At 33.1% G+C, this 24,297-nt stretch overlaps 1 protein-coding gene across 7 annotated transcripts in view; it reads left to right on the plus strand.

The window, feature by feature from the left end:
- Positions 1-24,297, plus strand: part of PHF20L1 (PHD finger protein 20-like 1) — a 65,453-nt gene that overhangs the window by 9,923 nt on the left and 31,233 nt on the right. For 2 of the 7 annotated variants that reach the window (XM_012648049.1, XM_012648048.1), the window contains exons 3-7: positions 8,061-8,232; positions 8,384-8,468; positions 12,732-12,820; positions 17,958-18,165; positions 19,065-19,190. In XM_012648049.1, coding sequence (XP_012503503.1) covers positions 8,061-8,232; positions 8,384-8,468; positions 12,732-12,820; positions 17,958-18,165; positions 19,065-19,190 — 680 coding nt within the window. Of the gene's footprint in view, positions 1-8,060; positions 8,233-8,383; positions 8,469-11,964; positions 12,223-12,731; positions 12,821-13,032; positions 13,123-17,957; positions 18,166-19,061; positions 19,191-24,297 lie in introns of those variants that run through there. The other 5 variants (XM_012648045.1, XM_012648046.1, XM_012648044.1 and 2 more) reach the window with 5 other exon arrangements.

Genomic DNA, 24,297 nt, shown 5'->3' on the forward strand with positions numbered 1-24,297 from the left:
CTTAACATATCATATCCTAGATTTCCTAATTTTTAAATTTATATTATGACAATTTTCAAACATGATAAAAGTTAAGCTACTTTGTTTTCTGTGTTTCATTTTAACAATGTGATGTTTCACACTTAGGCATAGTCGTCCTTTTGAGAAATTTTAATAATAAAATAGAAGAGCGTTTTTTCTTTGTTTAGTCATTTTATGCATGAGGTATTTATTTTGTATAATATTTTCCATGCTCTTTGGGCTAACAACAACTTTAGTCATTTTTTTGTGTGCATAAAAAGCAGAAGACTAAAATTAAATTTTCAAGGAAAATAAACAGAGAAAATAATTCAATCTTCATATTGTTTTTATCTGTTTTCAGTACCTCTTGGTAAAAGCCCCCTGTATTGAAACACTTCCGTTAAGTGTGACAAGAAAAAGTTGAAAATCATCAGTTGCAGGATACAAACTCTGTAATGATTGAATGTACAATCTCTATGGACACGAATACCTGAGTTCAAGGATTCACTACTTACTACCTCTTTTAACTTGAGCAAGTCACTGAACCTTTGTGTAGGATGCCTCTGTGTCCTCCCTTTAAAAACTGGGAGTAGTAATATTACCTCACTCAAACGGTTCTTTGATGACTGAAGCAAGATAATGCATGTCAAGAGTTGAGCAGTTTCTGCCACGTAGTAGACACTTAAACATTAGCTGTAGTAATAATAATACAATGTGAACATTAGTTATTTTAAGAAAGTAGAGTCAGATGGAAGAAGAATCAATGTACATTCTTAAAACTTTTTATTTTTTGTGTCTTTATTTCAGAGTATTATGGAGGTACAAACGTTTTGGTTACATGAATTGCTTTTGTGCCATTTCAGTCAAAGTTATAAGTGTGCCCATCACCATGATAGCATGCCTTGTACCCGTTACATGTGAATTTACCCATCCTCTCTCCCTCACACCTGCTTGGTTTCAACTGAGTTTTACTACCATATTAAATTCTTAAAACTTTAATCAATAAGTGTATAAACAGTATAAATGACTATAGTAGTAAATGTTTTTAAAGTACTAAATATTAAGAAACAGAACTGGTGATTGCAATCTGCTAGAATTTTGAGTTTTACTGGCATAATTAACTAACAAAAAGTTTAGTTGTGGTAGACTGAAAAATTATACAAACTACATGAACTTTGAGTCACATACTGGTGACAGGAAGAGCATGTTTTAGAAGAGTAAGAAAGAAATTCCTGATGGTCTAAGGATTCTTGTGGTAGGAGACAGTAATAAGTACAGAGGCTGTGGCACAGGAATTTTGATTTGGTTAGAATTTGGACAGTATGAATGAATATAGGCATGGTATGAGATCCAGGTGCTAGGAGAGCAGAGGAACAGGAGTTTAAATGCAGTGATCCTGAAATGAAACGTTAGTTTGAAAGATGGCTGCCACAAGGTTCTAAAGGAAAAGACATACCTAAGTCTCTTCTTACCCTCTCTTTGCTGCAAAGGTTGTAGAGAAGTAGGAAACAAGATGTATCATGGGGATGTACGGGTCTGAAAAGAGTACCTGAGAAGTAATGTGACAAGACCCTTAGAATTCAGTGTTGGAGAAAATGTGTTATTGACTTATAAGCTCTTCTCTGAATATTCTTGAAATTCTAGATTGTTTTGTATTTACATTTTATTTGGAATATCAAGTTTGAATTAATCCAAAGGGTTTTGTTTAAAGTGTGACACAAATTAACATGCAATATCCGAAAGCACTGAATTTTAAGATACTATAACAACAATAGGTGACATTGTTATTGCAGTTATAATCAATGGGTGAGAAAACACTTCTGAAAATTATGAAGCGTAATGTAAATTTAAAGTACTTCCAGGAAGCTAAAAATTTTAAAGGGTTACTAGGTTACAAGAATATTGTGTTTGCTTTGGATTACATCCTACATTAATTTTTATTATTTGGCAGATAATCCTCCCCCTGACAATTGGACGTAAGGCAATTCTTACCTTTCTGTTGCTAGCTCTTCTAACGTTTTAGTGATTTTTTTATGAATACCATGTTATAAAGTTATTATCTACAAAACTATTTTGAATTGTTAATCTTAACTCCCTAGGAGTCTAACATTTAGATTAAGTCTTATTTCAAGTGTATTTCATACATACCATTCTTTAAAACGTAAAGAACTACCTTGTCCAAGAGAACACTCTCGTTTACATACTTTCTGTGTGCTAGTGTAATGTCTTTATTAGCCATTACATTATATTATAATTGTGTTAACTTATTGGATTCTCATTTTTTGTTGATTAAATGAAATGAATGAGGAACTGTCAGTTTCTAAATTTACATAAATTAGAAATTTAGGCTCATCAATATAAACAAGAAAATGACTATTATTTAAAATATGTAATTCGAATGACTCTTGGGGTGGTTTTTAAAAATATCATTGCCTTTTTGATTGACATGGCACTTACTCAAATTATTAGTTAAATCTCTACTCATCTTTTCATGAATTGGGATGGTCTTTAGGACATTTGGTAGCATATTCTGGCCTTGCTGAGTCCATTGTAACCTACTGATGAGGAAGTTGTCAACTCTGTCCTTTGGATTAAGTGCGGGGGATTCTAGGCCACAAGTATATCAGAAATTTCCCTTGTTATTTTCTCATTGTTGACTCTCTTCATCAATACGGATGAAAATCTAGATATATCAAACTAGATGACAAATCCGAATGAACTCCTTAAATTCAAATAATGTTTAATTGTTTTACTGTTTTACATTGAATACAAAGGAATTTTTTTTTTATCAGTCCATCAGATTATATTTCTGGCATAACTGAAATGAAAAGCCATTTCTTCCCTCTTTCATGCAACGATAATGGAGCACCGATAGTTAATAGATGATCTTGCCTTCCCAGAAGTTTTTCTTTTTATGAACATGGACCCCTTCGGAAATCTGATTAAATTTGGAAATCCTCGCCTCAAAAGAATACATAAACATCTACACCAGATACATAGCATTTTGCTTATAGCTGCAGGGAATTCACAGTCTCGTGATAGAATGGGTGAGTCAAGACCTGCCCATGTAAAACAGTTAACAATGTGAACCAGTATAGGAATTAACCAGTAATGGCAATTCTCATTTTGGGTTTCTCATATTCTCTTTGTGTTTTGACAACACTCAAGAGTTCATATAATAGGGAACCAATACAATATATTAAGAGTATAGCTCTTTGGTTAGTGCCTGTTCTTATTGGATTATGGGTTTAGTCTGGAATCTATAGATATTGCTGCTCTCTGAATAGTCTTGTACAAATGGCAGGTTAGTCGTAGTGTTAAAATGACAACATATCAAATAAGACAATAAAAAGTTGTAAGAGTTCAGAAAAGGTGAAAATAATTTTTATTTGTGGTAATGACCTTGTTCTACTCTGTAGTTATAGGCACAATTTTTCTTGACCATTAGAGGACTTTGATTCAAAAAAGGGCCCACACTGATTGAAAAAGGGTCCTAAGAAATCAATTGAGACATTAATAGAATTGCATATACAACAATTTAGCATATATCGTTTTAGAGTCTTCTCAGTATTTTGGAATGCTTTTTCATTTCCATTAACCAAAAAAGCTAGAAAGAACTCATTTTAGAGGGAATTATTTTTCTTGTTAAGTTTTGTAAGGATAAACTCTGTTCTCTAGGATTCAAATATAAGACATACGAGAGCAAGGTAGACCCAGAGCAGTAGAGGCAATCCCTTATTTTCTGCACAAGTAAATAACATCTACTCAATGCATGCATTTTGAAGTGGGATTATAGCAGGGAAGGTAGATAGTGGACTTTTATGGTATTTTTCAGTAACATAATAAGGGATAAGAAAGCTCTATGTAGAATTTTGGCATTGAGAAATCATACTTTTAGTGAGGTTACCTTTTCTCCATCTCTCTCTGTTAAACCCTTGAGAGGTGCCAACTATAATTGTTTCCTTTTTTTCTTATCCCTGATCATTGTTGTTGGTGTCTTATTTCTCACATTTTAAACTTCGAAACCCCAAGTCTTCCACTTCTTAAATCCTTTCCCAAATCACTCATAAATGTCTGTGGCTGGACATAATCACTATTCTTTACTTTCATAGCTTTCTATGATTCAACCTTTTAAAAAATGGCAAATAAAAACATTAATACTGCATGTTCCATATTCAATAAGAAAAATCTTATGTTCAATTCACAATTGTATTAAAACATAAATAGTGCATCAAAATAATATTGTTTTAGTTCAAGGTAGAGAAGCATTTGTGAATACATTTGTTCAACAATATTTTTCCTTCACTATATGTATCAAAACATTATTACTATGGGCCATCTGCTAGAATAGAGAAATCATTTCACTATATAGAACTATATGTTAAATTGTCAATTTTTGGTGCATTTTACATGTATTACAAAGATCTTGATGTTATGATTTTTTTCACCTAAGGTATAACTAATAACAAAATTAAATACAAATTCTAAATGACTCCCTGTTGACTGCAGAAAAAAGGGTTGTTTCATTAGTTTGCCATTTCAAAGCCCTTCAGGTTTGAACAGAGCTAAAAAGTCCAATCTGATGTCTCAGTATTTTTCTTTATCTACCTTACTGCTTACCGTATAGTCTAGTCAAAGGAAATATTACTGTTTCCTTTAAACGTCCCTCCCAGTCTCTGAACTGAGGACAGATACTACATCCTACTTATGTCTGAATCCTCATTGGTTGCTTGCCTAACCCAGAGTCACATGGTAGTTTTAAGTCAGCGAACAACTGAACAAATGAATTTTACTCTGTGTATACACTTTACCTCCATTTGTACCATGTTCATTAAGTCTAAATTCCTCTACCAAGTCCAACATAATATCTCCCAAGAACCTTCAATTAACTCTCAATTTTGTCTGAACTATTAAAGCATCATATGTAAAATTTTTGTATATACTACCACTTTTATTGTGTATGATATATTCACTTAGATAGAGGCCTTATCCCATTTCTCCTATTGGCATGGAGAGCATAGGCTTTTGTGCCACTCAGTCTTGGCTTTGAATACTGGCTGTACCATGTGTATTCTTGGACAGGTCTTCATCTGTTAAATGGAAACTGTGTTACATCTATACCTTGGATGGTTACCAAGATCAAATGAAATAATGTATAAAAAGAGCAGTTGACACTCAGTAAAAAACATAGAGCCTGGCATACTTGTGACAGTAAATGTTCTGACTCTTCTTTCTCCTTATCTGACTCTAAGCTCATTGATGCTAGGAATTGTGTTTCTTTTTTATCTACCAACTGTGCCTAGCAAGTGCATTAGTCTTAATAGGTGTTCAAATATATGTTGAATGAATGAACAGAAATTTGGACATTCTTGATAATGGTAATATTTCTGGTAACTTCATGTAAGATTCAAAATTTGATTAGTAAACATTATAAAAATTAAAATAGATATTAAACTTGAGTATTTGTGTTATTTATTTAATTATTGGGCTTCATCCCAAGTGTACTTATCAGTCTCTAGATATTTATGTAGAGAGTATTCTGTAATGTAACTTGTCCTAAAGAGGATCCCCAAAATACAATTTTTAGTCTGGTTGTTGCATCAGGCATCTTCTCAGCCAACAGAATTTAAAATACTTTAGGAAAACTGTAAGTTACTTAAAAATAAATCCAGATTTAAATTGTTTGAACTCACTTAGATTCCGATTCTTTACTGAATTGAATCATGTCATGAAAATAAAAGTGTGTTTTTAACTCTGTTACTGTGGACTATTCTCACTTTGAGAAATGTTTCAACTATATAGAGTTATATATATTTAGAATTGAAGAAATCTCAAGAATAAAGACCTTAATTTTTATTCAGAATTTAAAAGATCTGATGATAAATTAAGCATGTGAAGTTAAAGGTTTTTATGTTTTAAAAGAAATTTGTCAATTTTTAAAATTGATAGAAAATCTCTTTATAGTATTTTAGTGACTAGTGAATGTTGAGCAATAAAGGACAACCTTGTTCTGATTTTCCTTAATGCTATTGACAATTTTTATGTTTTAAAAACCAGAGCAGCAAAAACAGAACTAGAGGAAAACTGCAAAAGACAAGCATTATAGCATTGATTTTAAGTGGGTAGATAGGCATTTCCACATCAGGAAGTGTGTTAATTTCCTATGTTTTCTTGTTTTTGTGCTTTTCTTTAGCACGATGTTCTCTCACCCACTCCCCAAAAAGACTAAGACTAAGATCTAACTTAAGGTTGTAATTGGGTCACCAGCCCTCTTAGTTCTGAAGAAATGTGCAAATAGCCTTTCTTTGACATCACTTCTTATTCCTTTAGAACATTCCCCCAGTGACCATTGTGTGTCCTATCACTGTGCTAGATACTGGTGACTACAAAGATGAACATGAGTCATTTATCCCCAGAAGCTTACAGGCCAGAGTAGCATTTCTAACCTCATGTTCCTTACCTCTCTATTATCTTGAGGAATGTTAATAAATATTTCATTGTAAAAGGAGTTACATATTTCCTTGAGTTTGGTAATAGTGAATGCTTTATCCCCATCTTGTTGACACAACCAAGAAGTCTTTCAGTAAAGAAAGCATTGCAGCTTTCTGTAATCCAGTTTACCCTAGCTTATTTGACCATAGGACCCTGTTTTTGTGCCACACATATCACTGTCTCAAGGGATGTAAATACTCTTCAGCACCCAGTTTGGGAACCTGTACAGACACATTTATAACATGGTGAGTGCTATGAGAACAGCAGGAACAGAGGAGTTAGGGAAGTTTTCACACAAGCAGTTTCATGTTACCAAGTCTTCAACCACGCCTATACAAGGGAAGGGAAGGACAGTTTAGGGCAAGACAGAAAGAATAGAATGTACAAAAGCACAAATGCTTGACAGAGCAAGGTGTATTTGCTGAAAATCCAAGTAGCTCAGTATCATTAACCCAAAGTGGGATTGACTGTCAAGGAAGAAGGTATGCTAGAGAATGAGTCAGGGCCCTTGCGATGTATTAAAAATCTTGAATAGCATGATTGATTTATAAAGCAGGTAGTAACCTAAATTTCAAAGTTTTGTAATGTCACCTGTGCTTTATATTTAAAGCTGGTTTTCCACAGGGAAAACAAAGACTTCAAATTTATCAAAAACTAGCAAGAATGTAAGATAAATTATTATGGCTAAATCATTTACCATGTGCTGCTACTGAGTTCTTAAGGTTATTTAATCATACTTATTAAAAAATTTGTGTTATGCATGAACATTTTAATAAGTACATTAGGAATGATGAGGCAGTATTCCTTGTAAAAAGTTTCAAGTTAACTAATTTCTATTTTGGAATTAATCCTAGGAGAATCATCACACAGGAATACAGAACAAAGAAATATTTTACATTTTTAAATTTAAGGTTTTACTGAGCTTTCTCTTACCATCGTTGATGCTTATTACAAAATCCTGGAAAATAAAGGGGAAAAAAAAGAACAAAGTAAACTTATGCCATATAGAGACAAATGTATGTTGGTATATTTGTATTTTTCTCTAGACAAAATATTTCTACTAAATATAGTACTTATGTTTTTGTATTTTCCATATTATAAATTCTTTGTAAATACCGTATTTAAAGACTACATAATATTCCATTCAGTGAATATGTTCATACAATGCTAGACAGTCCTCAGTTTTTCCATCTATATTTTTACATGGTTTCTATTTTTTTTGTTTTTATAAATAATGCTTTATGTATATAGTTCCAGAATTGGAATTATTGGGTCAAAAAGTAGGAATATGTTTAAGGCTCTTGGTACATGTTATCACATTACTTCCCAAAACAGTGCTGTCATTTATATTTCTACTCAGAGTGTATCAAGGGGTTTATTTCCTCAGATCTTGAGAACAGTCATTTAAAAAAGACAGCTTTGTTGGTTCAATAGTTTAAACATATGGACATATTGTTTTTTTCATGGTTTTATTGGTAAGCAATATTTTAGTTAAATCTTTCTATTTAACACTTTTTATAAACAAATATAAGGATTTTTCATTGATATGAAGCTTTTTTATTTTTGAGGTATCCGTCACGAATTGAAAAAATCGACTATGAGGAGGGCAAGATGTTGGTCCATTTTGAGCGCTGGAGTCATCGTTATGATGAATGGATTTACTGGGATAGTAATAGATTGCGACCCCTTGAGAGACCTGCACTAAGAAAAGAAGGGCTAAAAGATGAAGAAGATTTCTTTGTATGTGGCAAGCTTTTTTCACTTGCTAATTGGGTAGATATGTAATGACATATTTTAAAAGTATTCTGTTAAATTTTACCAAAGCCTGTTTTTGTTAAGGAAATGCTTATTTATTATACATGGAACTTATCTTAAATGTTGTTTGAAATAGGATTTTAAAGCTGGAGAAGAAGTTCTGGCTCGTTGGACAGACTGTCGCTATTACCCTGCCAAGATTGAAGCAATTAACAAAGAAGGTATGTGTTTGAAATGATCTGAGACTTAAAATGGGATTGATAGTAAAATTTTACTATGTTTTAATTTTAATTAGTGTATGTAATTGTTACATATAACTCTCCTCTTGGTTTTATATTTTACTGAATGAATTTCCTGCTAATGTTCTTTTTTGGAAGCATTAATTTGTTATATATTGTATAGAATAAAATCACACATAATTTGCTGCCAAAATAAACTGTTTAAATTAGTAGAGATAAAGAGTTGTTTAAAATTTTTCAACTTTCAGTTCCCAGGCAATTATATGCATTTTATTTCTACTTCTCTGTTTCTAGTTTGTGGCTGTTGTATTAATGAACATCTCGACCGGAGTGTGAAGAAAGGTTAAAGAAATAGGGAAATTCAAATCAGTTCACCTCACAAGTGAAATACATACTGTATTTTATGAGGAGAGGGTATGGGACTTTATCAGTTTGAGGATTTCCTTTATGTGTCTCCCTCCCCTCCCCTATCATTAATTTCTATAGATAATTGAGTTAATCTTCCTAATAGCCATTTGTGGACATTTATTAGAATATTAGATACTGATCAATAGTTACTTAAGTGATCAAAAACGTTGAAAATAATGGAAGTTAGGTATATTATTAATAGTATGGCATAAGACTGGGAAATCTATTGGACAGATAATGAATTTAAAAAATATAACTCATAGACTGATTAATTTGGAAAGATGTGAAAATTCGTATTTAAATAATTACTGAAAATAAACTTAAATATTTTATTTTTTAAATTTCTCATTTAAAAAAGTTATGAAGTACTTGCAAGTATACTTTTCAAATCAGTAATACATTAGTTTTCTGTTACAACTATTTCTTAAACTTGACCACTTGTAATAGTCCCCCCTTATTCACAGGGGATACATTTCAAGACCTCAGCGGATACCTGAAACCTCAGATAGTACCAAACCCTATAAACACTACTATGTTTTTTCCTATACTGTACATACATACCTGTGATAAAGTTTAATTTATAAATCAGGCACAGTAAGAAGTTAACAACAATAACAAATAGAACAATTATGAGAATATATTGTAATAAAAGTTATGTGAATCTTCCCTCCCCCCTTTCTCTCTTTCTCTCTGAAAATATCTTATTGTACTATACTTACCCATTTTCAGACCACAGTTGGTCACAACCATGGAAAGCAAAACTGCAGATGAGAGGGGAACTACTGTATTCATTGTTTTTAATAAAGAAACAAATATTGAGTGACAGCTTCCTAACAAGAAAGGCATTTGTCTAAGTAAAGGGTAAAATTCCTTTAAACTGAGTCTTGAAAGACCACTAAGTTTGCTAAAGAAGTGATAAAAGGGCTTTTCTGGCAGAAGAAGTGATATATGGAAAAAAATAGAAGTGAGACAGGAATGCCATGCCATTTTAAGGAACTGCTATTTATTTGAATTGGTATGTGAAGTGTCTTATAATCTTGCTGAAGAATTTTAATTATATTTGGAGGTGATGGAAACCATGGGAGAGATTTAAGCCGAGAATTTAAACTAACAAACTTGAGAGAAAATAGGAGGTAAGAAAAGATAGAAGAGGAAAACATTTAAAAAGAGATATAGTAAAGAATGTTAGGTATGAAAAGGTAAATCATAATAGTCTAGCTAGAAATCATGCTATAAGTTTCCAAAGAACTTAATCCAGTGTATTATCACTTCTCAGCCTGTTGGCTAAGACCAAGTGTGAAGACCTTAATCCAATGTATTATTTTAATGAATTGAAATCATGAATACAGTTGTGATTTTATTATCACTAGTTACTCTGCTATAGAAGGAATTGAGAGACATCTTGGTTGTTAGGTGTGGAAGTTATTTCTTCTTTTCTGGTGGGGCCTATATCTCGCTATGCTTTCTCTTCTCGGGAGCTGTGTTACGGAGTTACATTGCTGAGTCTTACTCAGATTGGCCTCTGAGTGTCTAGTCCAGAGCCTAACAGAGAGTAGATAGTCAGCAGTGATTTAAGGAAGGAAAAGAAGAAGTAATGAACTTTTTCTGTGGGATCTACCCGAAACAAAACAAAGCAAAATTAAACAATGCTCTCTACTTTAATTAATAACAGTTTCTTTAAGTGTGGAGAGCTTTGGGACCTTCCTTCCATGCTTAAAGTCCCTTGAGTTTATGCAGATGCAAGTACGTACACACATATGCACAATACACACTCAGAAACAAAACCACCCTCATTCTTTATCTTATCCCTTTTATTGATAATTATTTAATATAGAAAATTAACCTTGCATTAGTGGAAGAGTAGTGATACTGATTGTGATCCCTGCCATTTCATGAGTAGTTTCAATGAGCCTTTAGTGAACTTTTGGCAGATATTTGTTTTTTAAAAATCTTCACTAGAGGCCAGGCGCGGTGGCTCGTGCCTGTAATCCTAGCTCTCTGGGAGGCCGAGGCGGGCGGATTGTTTGAGCTCAGGAGTTCGAAACCAGCCCGAGCAAGAGGGAGACCCTGTCTCTACTAAAATTAGAAAGAAATTAATTGGACAACTAAAAATATATAGAAAAAATTAGCCGGGCATGGTGGCGCATGCCTGTAGTCCCAGCTACTCGGGAGGCTGAGGCAGGAGGATCGCTTGAGCCCAGGAGTTTGAGGTCGCTGTGAGCTAGGATGACGCCACGGCACTCTAGCCCGGGCAACAGAGTGAGACTCTGTCTCAAAAAAAAAAAAAAAAAAAAAAAAACTTCACTAGAGGTATTAATTTTGTGATTTCTATGTGCCCCAAATTGTAGATGAGCCTACCTCTTCCGAAAAAAAAGAAAGAAAGAAAAAAGAAAAAACAAAGGCAAAGGAAGCCCTCACTTCAGTGTAAAAACAAAACTAACAAATGTGAACATTTAAGTATTTCTAGTACACCTTACAGAAGTGAAGAAAAGGGGCCAGTGTGTACTGGAGTGAAGGTGTGATCAGAGAAGTTTTCATCTTGGGGTGGTCCTTGAAGAGTGGATTGGAGTTAGACATAAGGAGAGGCGGAAGGTATCACAAGAGAAGAAATAGTTTGAGCAAAGGCAGGGAGTTATGAATGCCTGAACAGCCTGGTGTGCATCCTGGCCTTATCTGGAATGCCATATTTAAGAAGGAAGAGGAATGATGGTAGTGCAAGGTGTATTTTTCTAATGTCTTTACATCCTTGCTGTTCACCTGGTCTGTTGTTCTCATAACTTGAGTTTAGATCTTTGTATCTGATATTTAGCATTATGCTAAATATTCAAATTACAATAGAAGAAAATTCTTAGCACATATATGCCATAGGCTTTGGTGCCAGATCCAAAGCCATTAATAATGGTTATCACGTTTTTTGTTTATACTTCCTTTGTAAAGGCCAAATATATGTTTACTTAAAGTGACGCTCTGTCTTCATTTGGGAAATGGTAGAAAAACATTTATCTGGGAAATGATAGAAAGGCATTTGAATTTTTATAAGTATAAAACATACATAATTTGTATATTTTATAATAGTACTGGCTTATATTGACTTGAAAGCATGGGGTCTATAACACAACGTGAATATGCTTCATAATAGACATACAAATAGACTATTGAGTCCTAAAAGTAGAGTAAGTTAGTAGGAAAGGTATAGATGGCTAGAAGAGATTGGGAATGTTAGTTATGGCTGTGCTACTGCATAGCTGAATGTCACTGGATGTAGCATTTAGCCTTTCTGGAGTTCGATGTCCTGAGCTGCATATGAAGACTTTTACCCAGATGACTGGTAAAGTATTTTCTAGCTTAAAAGTCTGAGAATCTATAATTCTTATTTGCCAGTTGGTTACTACTGCTAAAGGAACAATCCTTTCCTGGGAAGATGATCTTTTCCGTGTATCAGATCTTTCTCTATGTTACTTATTTTGAAAGAAATATTCAAAGAGAGCAAATGGTAATTCCTATGGAAATATTATACATTTTTATAAATAGGGATTTTATTTTTTTCAGCTATATTATAAATCTAAACATTTATTACAGAATAAATTATAAAGTCTCCCACTAAAAATCAGAATTACATGCAACTAACTTATCAAGACTTAATTTGTGTACTTTTTAAGGGAAATATGAGTTTAGACTTGTTTTTAGAGGGACAGAGAAAGTAAACTTGATAGAGTCCTTAAAAGGAGTGTATGTTTGCAGTTAGTGCAGTCCAAAACATTTATTTATATCAGGTCACTACTTGTTGCTGTAAGTTTGATTATATTTTCTAATGATTCTGACTTGCTCCTATTTCAGGAACATTTACAGTTCAGTTTTATGATGGAGTAATTCGTTGTTTAAAAAGAATGCACATTAAAGCCATGCCCGAGGATGCTAAGGGGCAGGTAAGAGTGTTCAGTATTCCTAGCTACTCAATGAGATATCTTCTTGAATGGTGACTGATCAAAATATATATTTTAAAAAGTGAACTAATTGTAGGGTTATGTGCTGATAGCCCCAAATAGCAGCAAGAAAAAAAAGCTTAGAATGTAAAATAAATTATACACTTGATTTTTGCTTCTTTGGTTTTAGACCTGCTAAAGTTATAGGTCACTAGTTTCTGTTCCAGGTGAAATCCCAGCATCCACTAAGCTGGTGTTGTCCTATCGACCCAGCTGGATCGTGTAACCAGTCTATGGGAAGTGAGGTAAGTGCCTTTTTTTAAATTTTGTTTTGTTTTTCCTGGTATATAATATCATTTAGAAAGTTAATTTTTATATAAAATTTTACATTGAGTTTCTTATCTTCTTCTTTCCTTCTACAAATCATAGTTATTCATCTTTCTTTAAAAGGCGCTTACCTGACACTCTGTAGGCTGTTTCAGGGAGGGCTCTCTGAGTTATATGATGGAAGCAGTGTATTATATGCTTTGTCACTGCTCAAAGCAAGAAAGAACGGTAAGCATTTGAAGGACAATCTGGGATGGAGTAAAAACCAAGATTCCATTTGTTGACTGTGTTTTCTGAAATACTGGAAAGAAAAGGTGCCATTAGAAATTTAAAATATTTTCTTTTATGTTCTGCTGTTATTTGGGATTTTCAGCACCTGGACCTACAATTAATTTTAAGAACTTGAAAGTAGTCTATAAAAATGTCTGATATGGAAATATGCTACGTATTTATTCCATACGGTGCAGTGAAAAATGTCATCCTGAAATGTGTTGAAATCACGTGGTCAGCTTTAGTCAAGTATCAGTGTGTAATGATCTAGAAATGTATGTACCACCACATTTAAAAAAAGTTATTCCTGAAGAAATCTTCTAAGAAGTGTGATGTTTTTAAATCACCTGGTTTTCAAAAATTTAGTTATGAAGTGATCAACTAGCAGAGTTTTTCCCCCATTAACATGTAAATGCAATTGAAAATGCTTTTGGTCAGGAAATTGCTTTGTATCTTCCGACATGTATGTATAAATAAAATGTTCTTTTAAACATTCAATGGTGTGATTTTTTTGGTTACTACATAGAAAGATTGATTAAAACGTTGGGAACAAAGTTTAGTTACATACCTGTTTAAACAAAAGTCTCAATTTTTTTTGCTTTAAAATTATTTTATTATTCTGGTTATTCAGATGTTCATCAAATGACACTAATACTATTGCCTTAGAACTTTCTTTTCTTCAAAGGGGGGCATTGAGCCAATTTGCTTTGCTTAGTAGGTTGAAAGAATTAAATTTATTGGATGTTTTAGATGTTTATTTTTAATAAGCATTTTAGTCACACCATGATATATATTAACATTCCGATCAGTTCCAGGAAATAAAACTACTGAAAGAATATTTGGATAGTGGTATATTTACTTTAATTTTTCATTTTTTCTTCACAATTCCTAATTATAAGCACACTAGCCATATTCGTAGAATTGTTTTTTATAAACTACCATTTTATGAGTGTTTTTTTTCCAAAAAGTTTTTGACTTGTTTTCATGTAGGAAATAGGCTAAATCAGTTGTTGTTTGGGCAAGGCTAAAGGAATGCTGTCTTATATATTATCTTCAGGATTTTGAGTACTTTGAGAATTCCTTTATAAAGTTATAAAGTAAAATTTCTTTTATTAAACTAGCCAAGAATAATGCAGCAAGTAAATGCACAGTGGAAATGCCCTTCCCTAAACTTTCTGTAGGACCTGTATAAAATGTGACATTAATAATAATTCTATATATGTAAACCTCCAAATTAATTAATATTCCTAAGCCAAAATAAAAGTCTTAATGCTATCATTTCTGACTTTGAAGGAGTTGATTAGTACTAGTAAACCTCTCCTTACATTCAAGTTAGCTTGAGCACTTTAAAGAGCTTCTAATATTATAGTGGGTGCAGTGTGTATCTGTAGACATTTTTCTCACTGGGAAATAAGGTAATGGTAACATGTTGACTGCCAAAAATAAGGTCCCCTCTCTCCCTACTTACATACCATTTTTCCTTCTTTTACATAATTTTGAGCAGAGTGGTAGTGTATAATACATAAATAGCTATAAATAGCTGTGAAATTGACATATTTATAGAATAAGGATTGATTTCTTCATATGATGAGACCTTACTTATTGTTACTTCTGATATTCCGTCCTGATAAGAGCAATAGTAATTACAGGGTGAGAGATTGAGCCATTGTATTTTTAATTTATTGGAGGCTTGTAGCAGGGCAAGTACTTGCTTTTTCTCTCATTCTTTTTTCTTCCTGAGAGTTTAATGATACAAAATTTACATTGTAACTCACTAGTGTTAAAGGTTGGCTCATAACGTCCTTTACTATTTACAAAACATTTTTACGTATATTGTTTAATTGGATTCTCATGGCAAATCCTTTGATACAGGTATGGCTGATATTTCTGTTTCACAGTTGAGGAATTCAGTACTTAGAGAATTGCGTGACTGACTTAAAATTTTGCTCAACTGTTCTGTGCAAAGTGATTCCTTGAACCTAGATCTTCTGATTTCAAACAGTGCTCTTTTTAGTGCAATACTTTATTTTGTTATCTACAGAGAACTTGGAAATTTATCATTATTAGTTATAATTCATGGAAACATCACACTTCAGTTGTTTTTGGCAGTGATGCTTTATTTAAAATTTCAAGGACAAAATAAAATCTAAAACATACAAATACTAGAGCAAAATATGGAAGAATTTAATCACATGGCTGCAGTGATTCCCATGATTAACATGTCATATGATTAAGAAGCAATTTTTAAATATCTAATTTAAATTTTTAAAGGTGCAGTATAATTCTTTTTCTAGTTTTCTCTTTATTGGAGGTAGAAATCAACTTGGAATGGAAGTTACCCCTGACATTTTCCAGCATTTCTCTAACAACTTAAAATTTTGTTTACAATGTGGAACCCAGAATTAAATGCTATACTTTCAATAAGTATGCAAACATATGCTCTCTGCTACATTTAACACTTTACTTTGCTTGTCTGGTTGTCCTTACCCTTGTTTCTCTTTCCATTTTGTTTATTGCTATCTTATAATTTTTTTCCCATTGATGGTGCTATCTTTCCTTACTACTTAAATGTTAGTCTCAAGGTTCAGGTTAGCCATAGTGCTTTTGGCTATCCAAGTTTCTCCTTGAACCTTCCATCACTCTTTCCCATTCCTGTGTGCTTTGACTTCCAAGCCTTTGTCTAATGTTTTTCCTTTTGCTTGGAGTGGCCATTTTCTCCTTTTCCACTGTGCTTTTCCCTCGCAAATTTCTGCTTACCTTCAGGGTTCAACTCATCTGTCATTTTTCCTGAACACTGGTCTTTCTCTTCAGTTAAAATTAATCTTTTCTCTTCTGTTCTCCTATAGTATTTTGGTTATTCCTCTGTCTCGTGTCACATTGTCATGTAATTAATTTTATTTATCTGTGAATTTCTTATGGGCAGGACCAGTCTTTTATCAATTGAATGCTTACCCTGTTTCCTGGCATATATAGCAGCGCATTCCATAGAAAATTGGTGATTGAATGTGTTAGGTGCAATCGTGTGATGTTTTCAGTTAATTTCAATTATGCGGGAGAGAAGTAGATATATAGTTTTGGTTTTTTTTAATGGTATATTCTCTTCACCATATATTTTCAAGGCTGAAGAGCTACCAACCTATTTGCTTATTGCTTAATTTCGTTAACCTGTATTACTGAAATTTGTTAATGCAACCCATCAATTAAATTCATTTTTTTTTTTTTTGAGACAGAGTCTTACTCTTTTGCCCAGGCTAGAGTGAGTGCCGTGGCATCAGCCTAGCTCAAAGCAAACTCAAACTCCTGGGCTCAAACTTCTGTCTCAGCCTCCCGAGTAGCTGGGACTACAGGCACGCGCCACCATGCCCGGCTAATTTTTTCTATATATTTTTAGTTGTCTAATTAATTTCTTTCTCTTTCTAGTAGAGACGGGGTTTCACTCTTGCTCAGGCTGGTTTCAAACTCCTGAGCTCAAACAATCCGCCCGCCTCGGCTTCCCAGAGTGCTAGGATTACAGGCGTGAGCCACCGCGCCTGGCCAATTTAATTCATTTGACGTTGTAAAATTGTTTTTAGTTGCTTGGACTAAGTATTTAATGTATAATGCATTTTGGATGAATCTGAATTGGTGGTCTGTTTGACAGAGCTTAGTGGCCTCAGTGGAAGATTAACTTTGTAGACATATTTCAAATATATGTTTTAAAAAATCTTTCTGATTGTGAAAATTAAAATGTTAGTACCACTTTACACTTCTTTGCACCTTTCTGCATTTTTTACTATAAACATTGTTAGTTAAAAATAAAATAGTAAATTGTATTTAGCAACAAATTAAAAAAATTAACACAGGAAAAATAAATAGTCACACCTCAGAAAAATGCTAACAAACACAGACCTAGGGAGTTATATAGGGAGAGAAATTAATCTGGAGTTTGACAGTGTATGCTTTACCTTGGTCTAGTCGACATAGCTTTTTTTCTACAGTAATGTTAAGCTTTTGTGATAAATTGCTATCCAAACTTTAAAAGCTTTAGAAAATATTAAAATTATACCTTCCTTGATTTCTATGAATTTGACTATAATTTGAATGGCACATTCTTCCTAATAAAGAATATTAATTTGATCAATGGGAGTATTTTTTTTTTAACTTTGTAGAATTGCAGCATAGCATTTTTCTCTACTTTTATGATGCTTTGTATTATGGGAAAGAAAAACAATGCAGCATTTAAACCCTAAAATACTAGGGTAGAATGTCATGTAGTATTCCATATTTGCCACAGGTTTCTTCTGTTAGTTTGGATTTTATTCCTGTAAAAATATTTCAAAGGAATACTTGTTATTGAATATTTTTCCTATTTTATGGAAGATTATATAATCCAACTAACCTATTAGATTATTAAATTTGATAATCTACCATGTTGATGAGCTCTTATGTAAATGTAGTTATTGATATTCTTGAGTAGCTTTGAATATGTGATACTTTATTCATTAGTGTAATTATATTTTGATTAATTTTTAATACTTCACATGTTTGTGTTTTTCCTTTGGAGGATTGGATAGCTTTAGTCAAAGCAGCTGCTGCAGCTGCGGCCAAGAATAAAACAGGGAGTAAACCTCGAACCAGCGCTAACAGCAATAAAGATAAAGATGAAAGAAAATGGTTTAAAGTACCTTCAAAGAAGGAAGAAACTTCAACTTGTATAACCACACCAGAAGTTGAGAAGAAGGAAGATCTGCCTACATCTAGTGAAACATTTGGTACAAAATACGTTTTTATGTTCATTCCTTATAACCCCGGTAAACTCATGTAGTGAATAAGTCAAGTCCCTTGACTCCCTGTAATTTTGAACATATAATAATATTGTTAGGCTTTTTTCCCCTCACATAATATGATGGCTAACTTTTTTAGCATCTTACAGATAGATCTGAAAATTAGTAGTCTAATATGAGTGCTTGATATTGAATGCCCTCAATATTCTGGAATAAAAATGAGTTGAGATTTTGATTTGTAACTTCTTGGTAGTAGGTTTTGCTTGAAGTTTTTTGTTTTATGTTTTTTTCTACAACCTTTTAAATGTTTCTGCATATGCAATATGCAATATGGAAAAAGCAGTGAGTCATTCTTTTCCTGCTTTTTTCTTTTTTAAAGGATAACTAGGCCGGGCATGGTGGCCCATGCCTATAATCCTAGCACTCTACGGGAGGCCGACGTGGGAGGATCGCTTGAGCTCAGGAGTTTAGACCAGCCTGAGCAACAGCGAGACTCCCATCTCTACCAAAAATAGAAAAATTATCTGGGCACAGTGACATGGACCTGTAGTACCAGCTACTTGGGAGGCTGAGGCAGGAGGATTGCTTGAGCCCAGGAGTTTGAGGTTACAGTGAGCTATGATGATGCCACTGCACTCAAGCTGGGGTGATAGAGCGAGACTCTGTCTAAAAAAAACAAACAAACAAAAAAGAATAACTGCTTAGTAGTGTTTTATTTCTAGTGTATCAGTCTGGAGGGGTTTGTGTATTTTAAAGTTCTGTATCAAGCACTAGATGTTAAAAATTATGCACAGAGCATTTTTACTATTTTGTTATTTTAAAAAAAATCATGTGTTTTAATTTTGGATTCTAGATGAATTCTCATATATGTGTTCTATTAAAAGTAGGACTTCATGTAGAGAACGTTCCAAAGATGGTCTTTCCACAGCCAGAGAGCACATTGTCAAACAAGAGGAAAAATAATCAAGGCAACTCATTTCAGGCAAAGAGAGCTCGACTTAACAAGATTACTGGTAAACTACAATGATTCTTTTTGGGGGGAATGGAGGGTTTGGTTTTAGAGTAGTTTGTTTTTAATAAAGTAAAATACTTTGTTTTGGGTTCAGTGTCACGAACTGGTTAATAAGAAAGACAGTTACTTTCTGGTTCTTCAAGGTCTAATTCTTTCAACAATGTTAGCTTTTTCTGTTGTCAAATGTGAAAAATACTGCATATTTTCCACCCACCTCACAGGGATGTTGTGAGGATTATTGATAAGGTCAAATTCTACAAAATTCTATAGTTTTTAAGTCACTTTGGTGGTAGGAGTAGTTTTCTAGAAGAATTGAATTATCTTCTTTTGTCAACCTATGGTAACATAATTTCTGAGATTCTAAATATTTCTATATAAACATTCTTATACTTGACCAGGCTTGTTTAAGGTTGGTACTATATATATGGTTGGAAAGATGAATATCTGACTTAAATTTACTTCCTGAATTTGTTAATTATTGATATAAAAGTACTTCTATTAATATGTTATTTTTTTAAAAAATAATTCCACCCTTATCTTCAGGTTGGTCTCTAGAATCTGGGCTTGTTTCTATTTTCTTTCTTGTAATTTAGAAAGTAGAAGTGGTATGGAAAATACTGAAAATTCTATACTGGTTAGTGTTCATAAAGGAGGGGATCGAAGTATTAGAATTGGGGCCGGTCTTACTAGGCCCTGTTACTTCCAAGGCACATTCAGCCTAGCAATTCTAGTCTTTAAGAGAAATTATGAACATATTTTATTTTTCTGAGTATAATTAAAAGGGGAGCTTAAATACTTTAATGATATAGTTGTATATTCTTATTATAAGGATGGGATGGTTTTTAGCACCTTTGGCCTAATAAAGCTGTATAAACCTTTGTTGGCATTCATTTAAATAATTTGAAGAGGCTTGGTTTCATTTCAGATCTACGAATATATTGTATTAAACATTTTGACCATTTTCTGAAGAGAGCAGTCCACTGAAAGACGACTCTGGAGTTGAGGGCTCTTTTGAACTACTGTTTTATTATAGTGTTCATCTTAGTCAGTGGTCCCCAACCTTTTTGGCACCAGGGGCTGGTTTCATGGAAGACAATTTTTCCATGGACTAGGGACCCAGGACAGGGTGTGGAGCTCTGTGGCCCAGTCCCTAACAGGCTGTGGACTGGTAGCAGGGGTTGGGGACTGCAGATTTAAGTGATTGCAATTGGTTTCAACAGGTGAAAATATATAGTCTCTTTCCATTTGTTTATATTATTTTCATGCCTTTCTTTATATTTGGCCAGAACAGGAAATATTTCAAATCAATTCACACATTATACCTCTTCCCTAGAAACTATTAGCCTTGGAGAAAGCCAAAATGTTCTCTAAGTGATTGTTCTGATGGCAACTTGAGACTTTAGTTTTGCCTTAAAGTATGGAACCTAGTGCTATGTGCTGGGTGGAAGTGGAATAGTATTTCTACCTCCTGTGATACAAAGATTGAGACAGCATTATTGGAGAAGTGGAGATCAAAGAAGATGAAGATGACACTAACATGCTACGACTGACTGCCAGCTTACCAGCATCATGTTTTTTCCCTTCCATCTGGATAACCTGATTTTGGTTTCAGTCATTATACCCTTATGTATGCCTTACTGGGAGGTTCACACTCATCATTTAAAGAGTAAAAAAGAAAAAGAAAGAAAACAGTTGAATCAACACTAATGCATTATCTCTGTGTGGTCTTGAAAAGACAGTAGGGGGTGGGGAAGAACCATTTGCCCTGTGCCTCAAGTTGTAATACCAGTGGTTTAGTAAACCCTGTGCCTTTTGTGGAGGAACTTTCTCTTCAAATGAATTGCAGATGAATGAGTGATAGCTTTGCATAAGATTTTACAAATGTGAAACCATTATGATCCCTTCTCTCTATTTTCTCAGAAGATTTAAGTGTATAATAATCCTTTTAATAGTTTATCTCTCTTCATCTATTTCTGGTTTCATGTTACAGCTGTCATGCAGAAAGACAGTAGATATAAGATTGTCTTCAATGGTTGAAACTCAGGCTTGCTCCTATACAGTAAATTTCATTTGTAGTTTATAAAAAGAAATTAGAACTAATATAAAATAGCAATTTTGTTATGGAATTTTGGTATATTTTAAGTTTATCAAGCTCACCTGTATGTGTCTTTTGGCCTTCTACTACTGAGAGGAATGGGGCTGGGATCATGGCAGTCTGCTCTGCTGTATTTCCCTTGACTCCATTTTACTATTTTTTAAATAGTTCTATTAATAGCTGACATAAGTGGACCAGCTGCTAGATAAATTTAACTCATGTATTTATCACTCTTTCTATCCCCTTCCTCACATATATACTCTACAATGATTCTAAACCTGATTTCTGCATAGAGGATGATATAAGGATGGCTGTTTTCAAAGTTTCCAAATTAGGTACACATTGAAAATGTGGTTGCATAGTATGTGTGCATGTGTGTATATATGTGTACATATATATTTATTACATATATATTTACTATATATATTTGTCTTCTGGGATCTTATTGATATTATTATATGCTTTATGCATACTGGCTTAAAATAAACAATTTTACACAGAAAATCAGGAGTCCATACTTCCGTGACAAAGTTGCAGGCAAATTGAAATTGAGTAGATTTAAAAATACAGATTGTCTGGGGAGTGAAAGAAGAAACATCAGGAGTTGGTGCATGGTCTGTTTCTAAGAGTTTCTGGAAATTCAGCCAATTTAGATACATTTGTGCAACTTATGGAATTTTAAAGTTTAAAAAATCCCGAGGTTTGAATTGACTAGTAATATGTTTATTGATATTATCGAGAATATTTGACTCTTGGTCCCAAGAATATTGTATTTTGAAATGCCTGGATGAAAAGTAGACCAAGAATTCAACTATTTGTTCTTCCTTTGCTCCCCTTTGCCGTTCTAAGGAGCTCTCGCCTCTATTCTATTTATTCCTATTGGCAGGGAGAGACCAACTGTATGTTTTATAGCTGACGTTGAATTTTGTGAAGTTGTGACTTTGTGGTGGGACTCGTGGAGATTTGATGTTCTTCCACCTAATGTTTAAGTAATTTCTTGAAGTTTCATAGTGCATTGTTATAGGATAATTTTATCCTATAGATATATTCTTCTAGAGGAGGGCCTGTTAGTAGTATATTGATAGTATTTGCTGATAACTAAAATTAATTTCATTTTTATCTTTATTTTCTTCCAATTCCTTCTTCTCATTTTCTGTGGGTATTGCATTTCTTCCCAGAATATTAGCAGGTTAAGATAACAGATTTTGGACTGCCTTATCTTAAGGTAGAAGTAGCCAGAGTCATCTTTTCAAGTACTTATTTTATTATTTCTTCATTTTTGTTTATATTTAATAACTCTTTTGTAAATTGGTGTGACTATAAAGCACAAAAAACTTTATTGATCATATTTGGGCTTTTGAATTTTTCTAGGTACCAATTATTGTAATTTTTAATCTAATTTTAAATGCTTGCTCTTAAATGCCCCATTATTTTCTATGAACACATTACAAATCTTTATTTTTCCTTCCCAAACTATTAAATGAGAATGACTCTTAATTAATTGGGCCTGTAATATCCTAAAGTAAATTCACAGGTTTTGGGTTAATTATTTTGTTTCTTTTAAAACTTGTGGTAATTTAGTTTGGTGGTTTGCGATCTATTCCATCTATTGATGAGTATTAAAATCTACTTCTATCACCTATATGAAAGGAAACAAAAGACATAATTATTTAATATATTGAATAGCAGATATTTATGCTGTTTGAATAGCTCTTGGGAGTAGAATCTCTGCTCAGCTCCCTGCAAAAGAAAAACTTCCCTAATTAATTTTATTTCAATAGGTCATTGATTCTTCAGAATATTAGCAGGAGAAGAAAAACCTAGTAAATGTGATTTTAAATGTTAAAGACTCCAAACTACATCTTTTTCAGTCATGTAAAAATATAGTTAGAATATAATTAGGATTGAATTTATGATTTAAAAACTTTTTGTAAAATTGTTATATACCTTTTTTCCCCATTTAAGTCTGCACTTGATATAGTGTGAGACTAGAACAAACTATGTAGATTTTTATCTCAAACTGAGCTAAATGCCAGTTTTAATACCCAACATTGGCATATCAAAATCATTGTTTTACACTCACATCTTTTTTATTTTAAATTACAATCCAAGTGCTAAATATTCAACTTTGCAATTAAGGAAAGGTGCCTTTTGTGTAAGTTACCATTTGGCTTTAGTACTACTTTAAGAATCTAATTTTAATATGTGAATTCCTACCTAGATCATTTAACATCCTTAGGGTGGTTATTTGATTAAGTCAAGACATGTTGCCTCCTGGGTAGCTCTACCTTATGTGGCTTTGCAGGGTTGAAGGGGGAGTGCCTCTTTTTCTATTACATGTGTTATAGACAGCTTCAGTAATATAGGTGGTATAATTGCTGTGGTAAGTTTACTATTATTTTGATTGTTAAACATGCTTTCTTTGAAGCAAAAGTTTTGTGTGGCCAACTTTGAAATGACACAAAAATGATTTTTGGTGGACTTTTATGAGCAGGGTGGCCATAAACAAAAACATACTTGTTACTGTATAATGCTTATTAACCTGGCTTTATTGAAGGTACCCGACAGGCTTAGCAAAGAATTTAACCAAATAAATGCCTACAATTTATTAATTAAAACAGGGTTTTAATGTTCTGTGAAATAAATTATACAAATATGTACTTAAGATAAAATATTTTCTTCTAAAATTGACAATTAATAGTATACATTGGAGAAAACTGAAACTTCCAAGTTTTCTCATCATTTGTAGAATGAAGCCATAATATTAAGTTCAGTTGTTATAGGAAGGACCCACACTTTTTTTCCCCTTAATTTAAATGAATCAATCAGTGTTTTTGGAACTTGTGTAAAAGGACGAGGTATAGCTGGTCAGAGGTACACACATAAAGCTTAAGTTAAAGGATCTAAGTGAAATTAAAAATTGGGAACCTTTTATTTTAGCTAATAATACAAAAAAAAACAACTTTGTATTCTAGATGTTTGAAGAGATTTCTCATATCTTAATTTTATATTT

This window comes from Propithecus coquereli, unplaced genomic scaffold, assembly GCF_000956105.1.
Source record: "Propithecus coquereli isolate 6110/MARCELLA unplaced genomic scaffold, Pcoq_1.0 Scaffold28, whole genome shotgun sequence".
Lineage (NCBI taxonomy): Eukaryota > Metazoa > Chordata > Mammalia > Primates > Indriidae > Propithecus > Propithecus coquereli.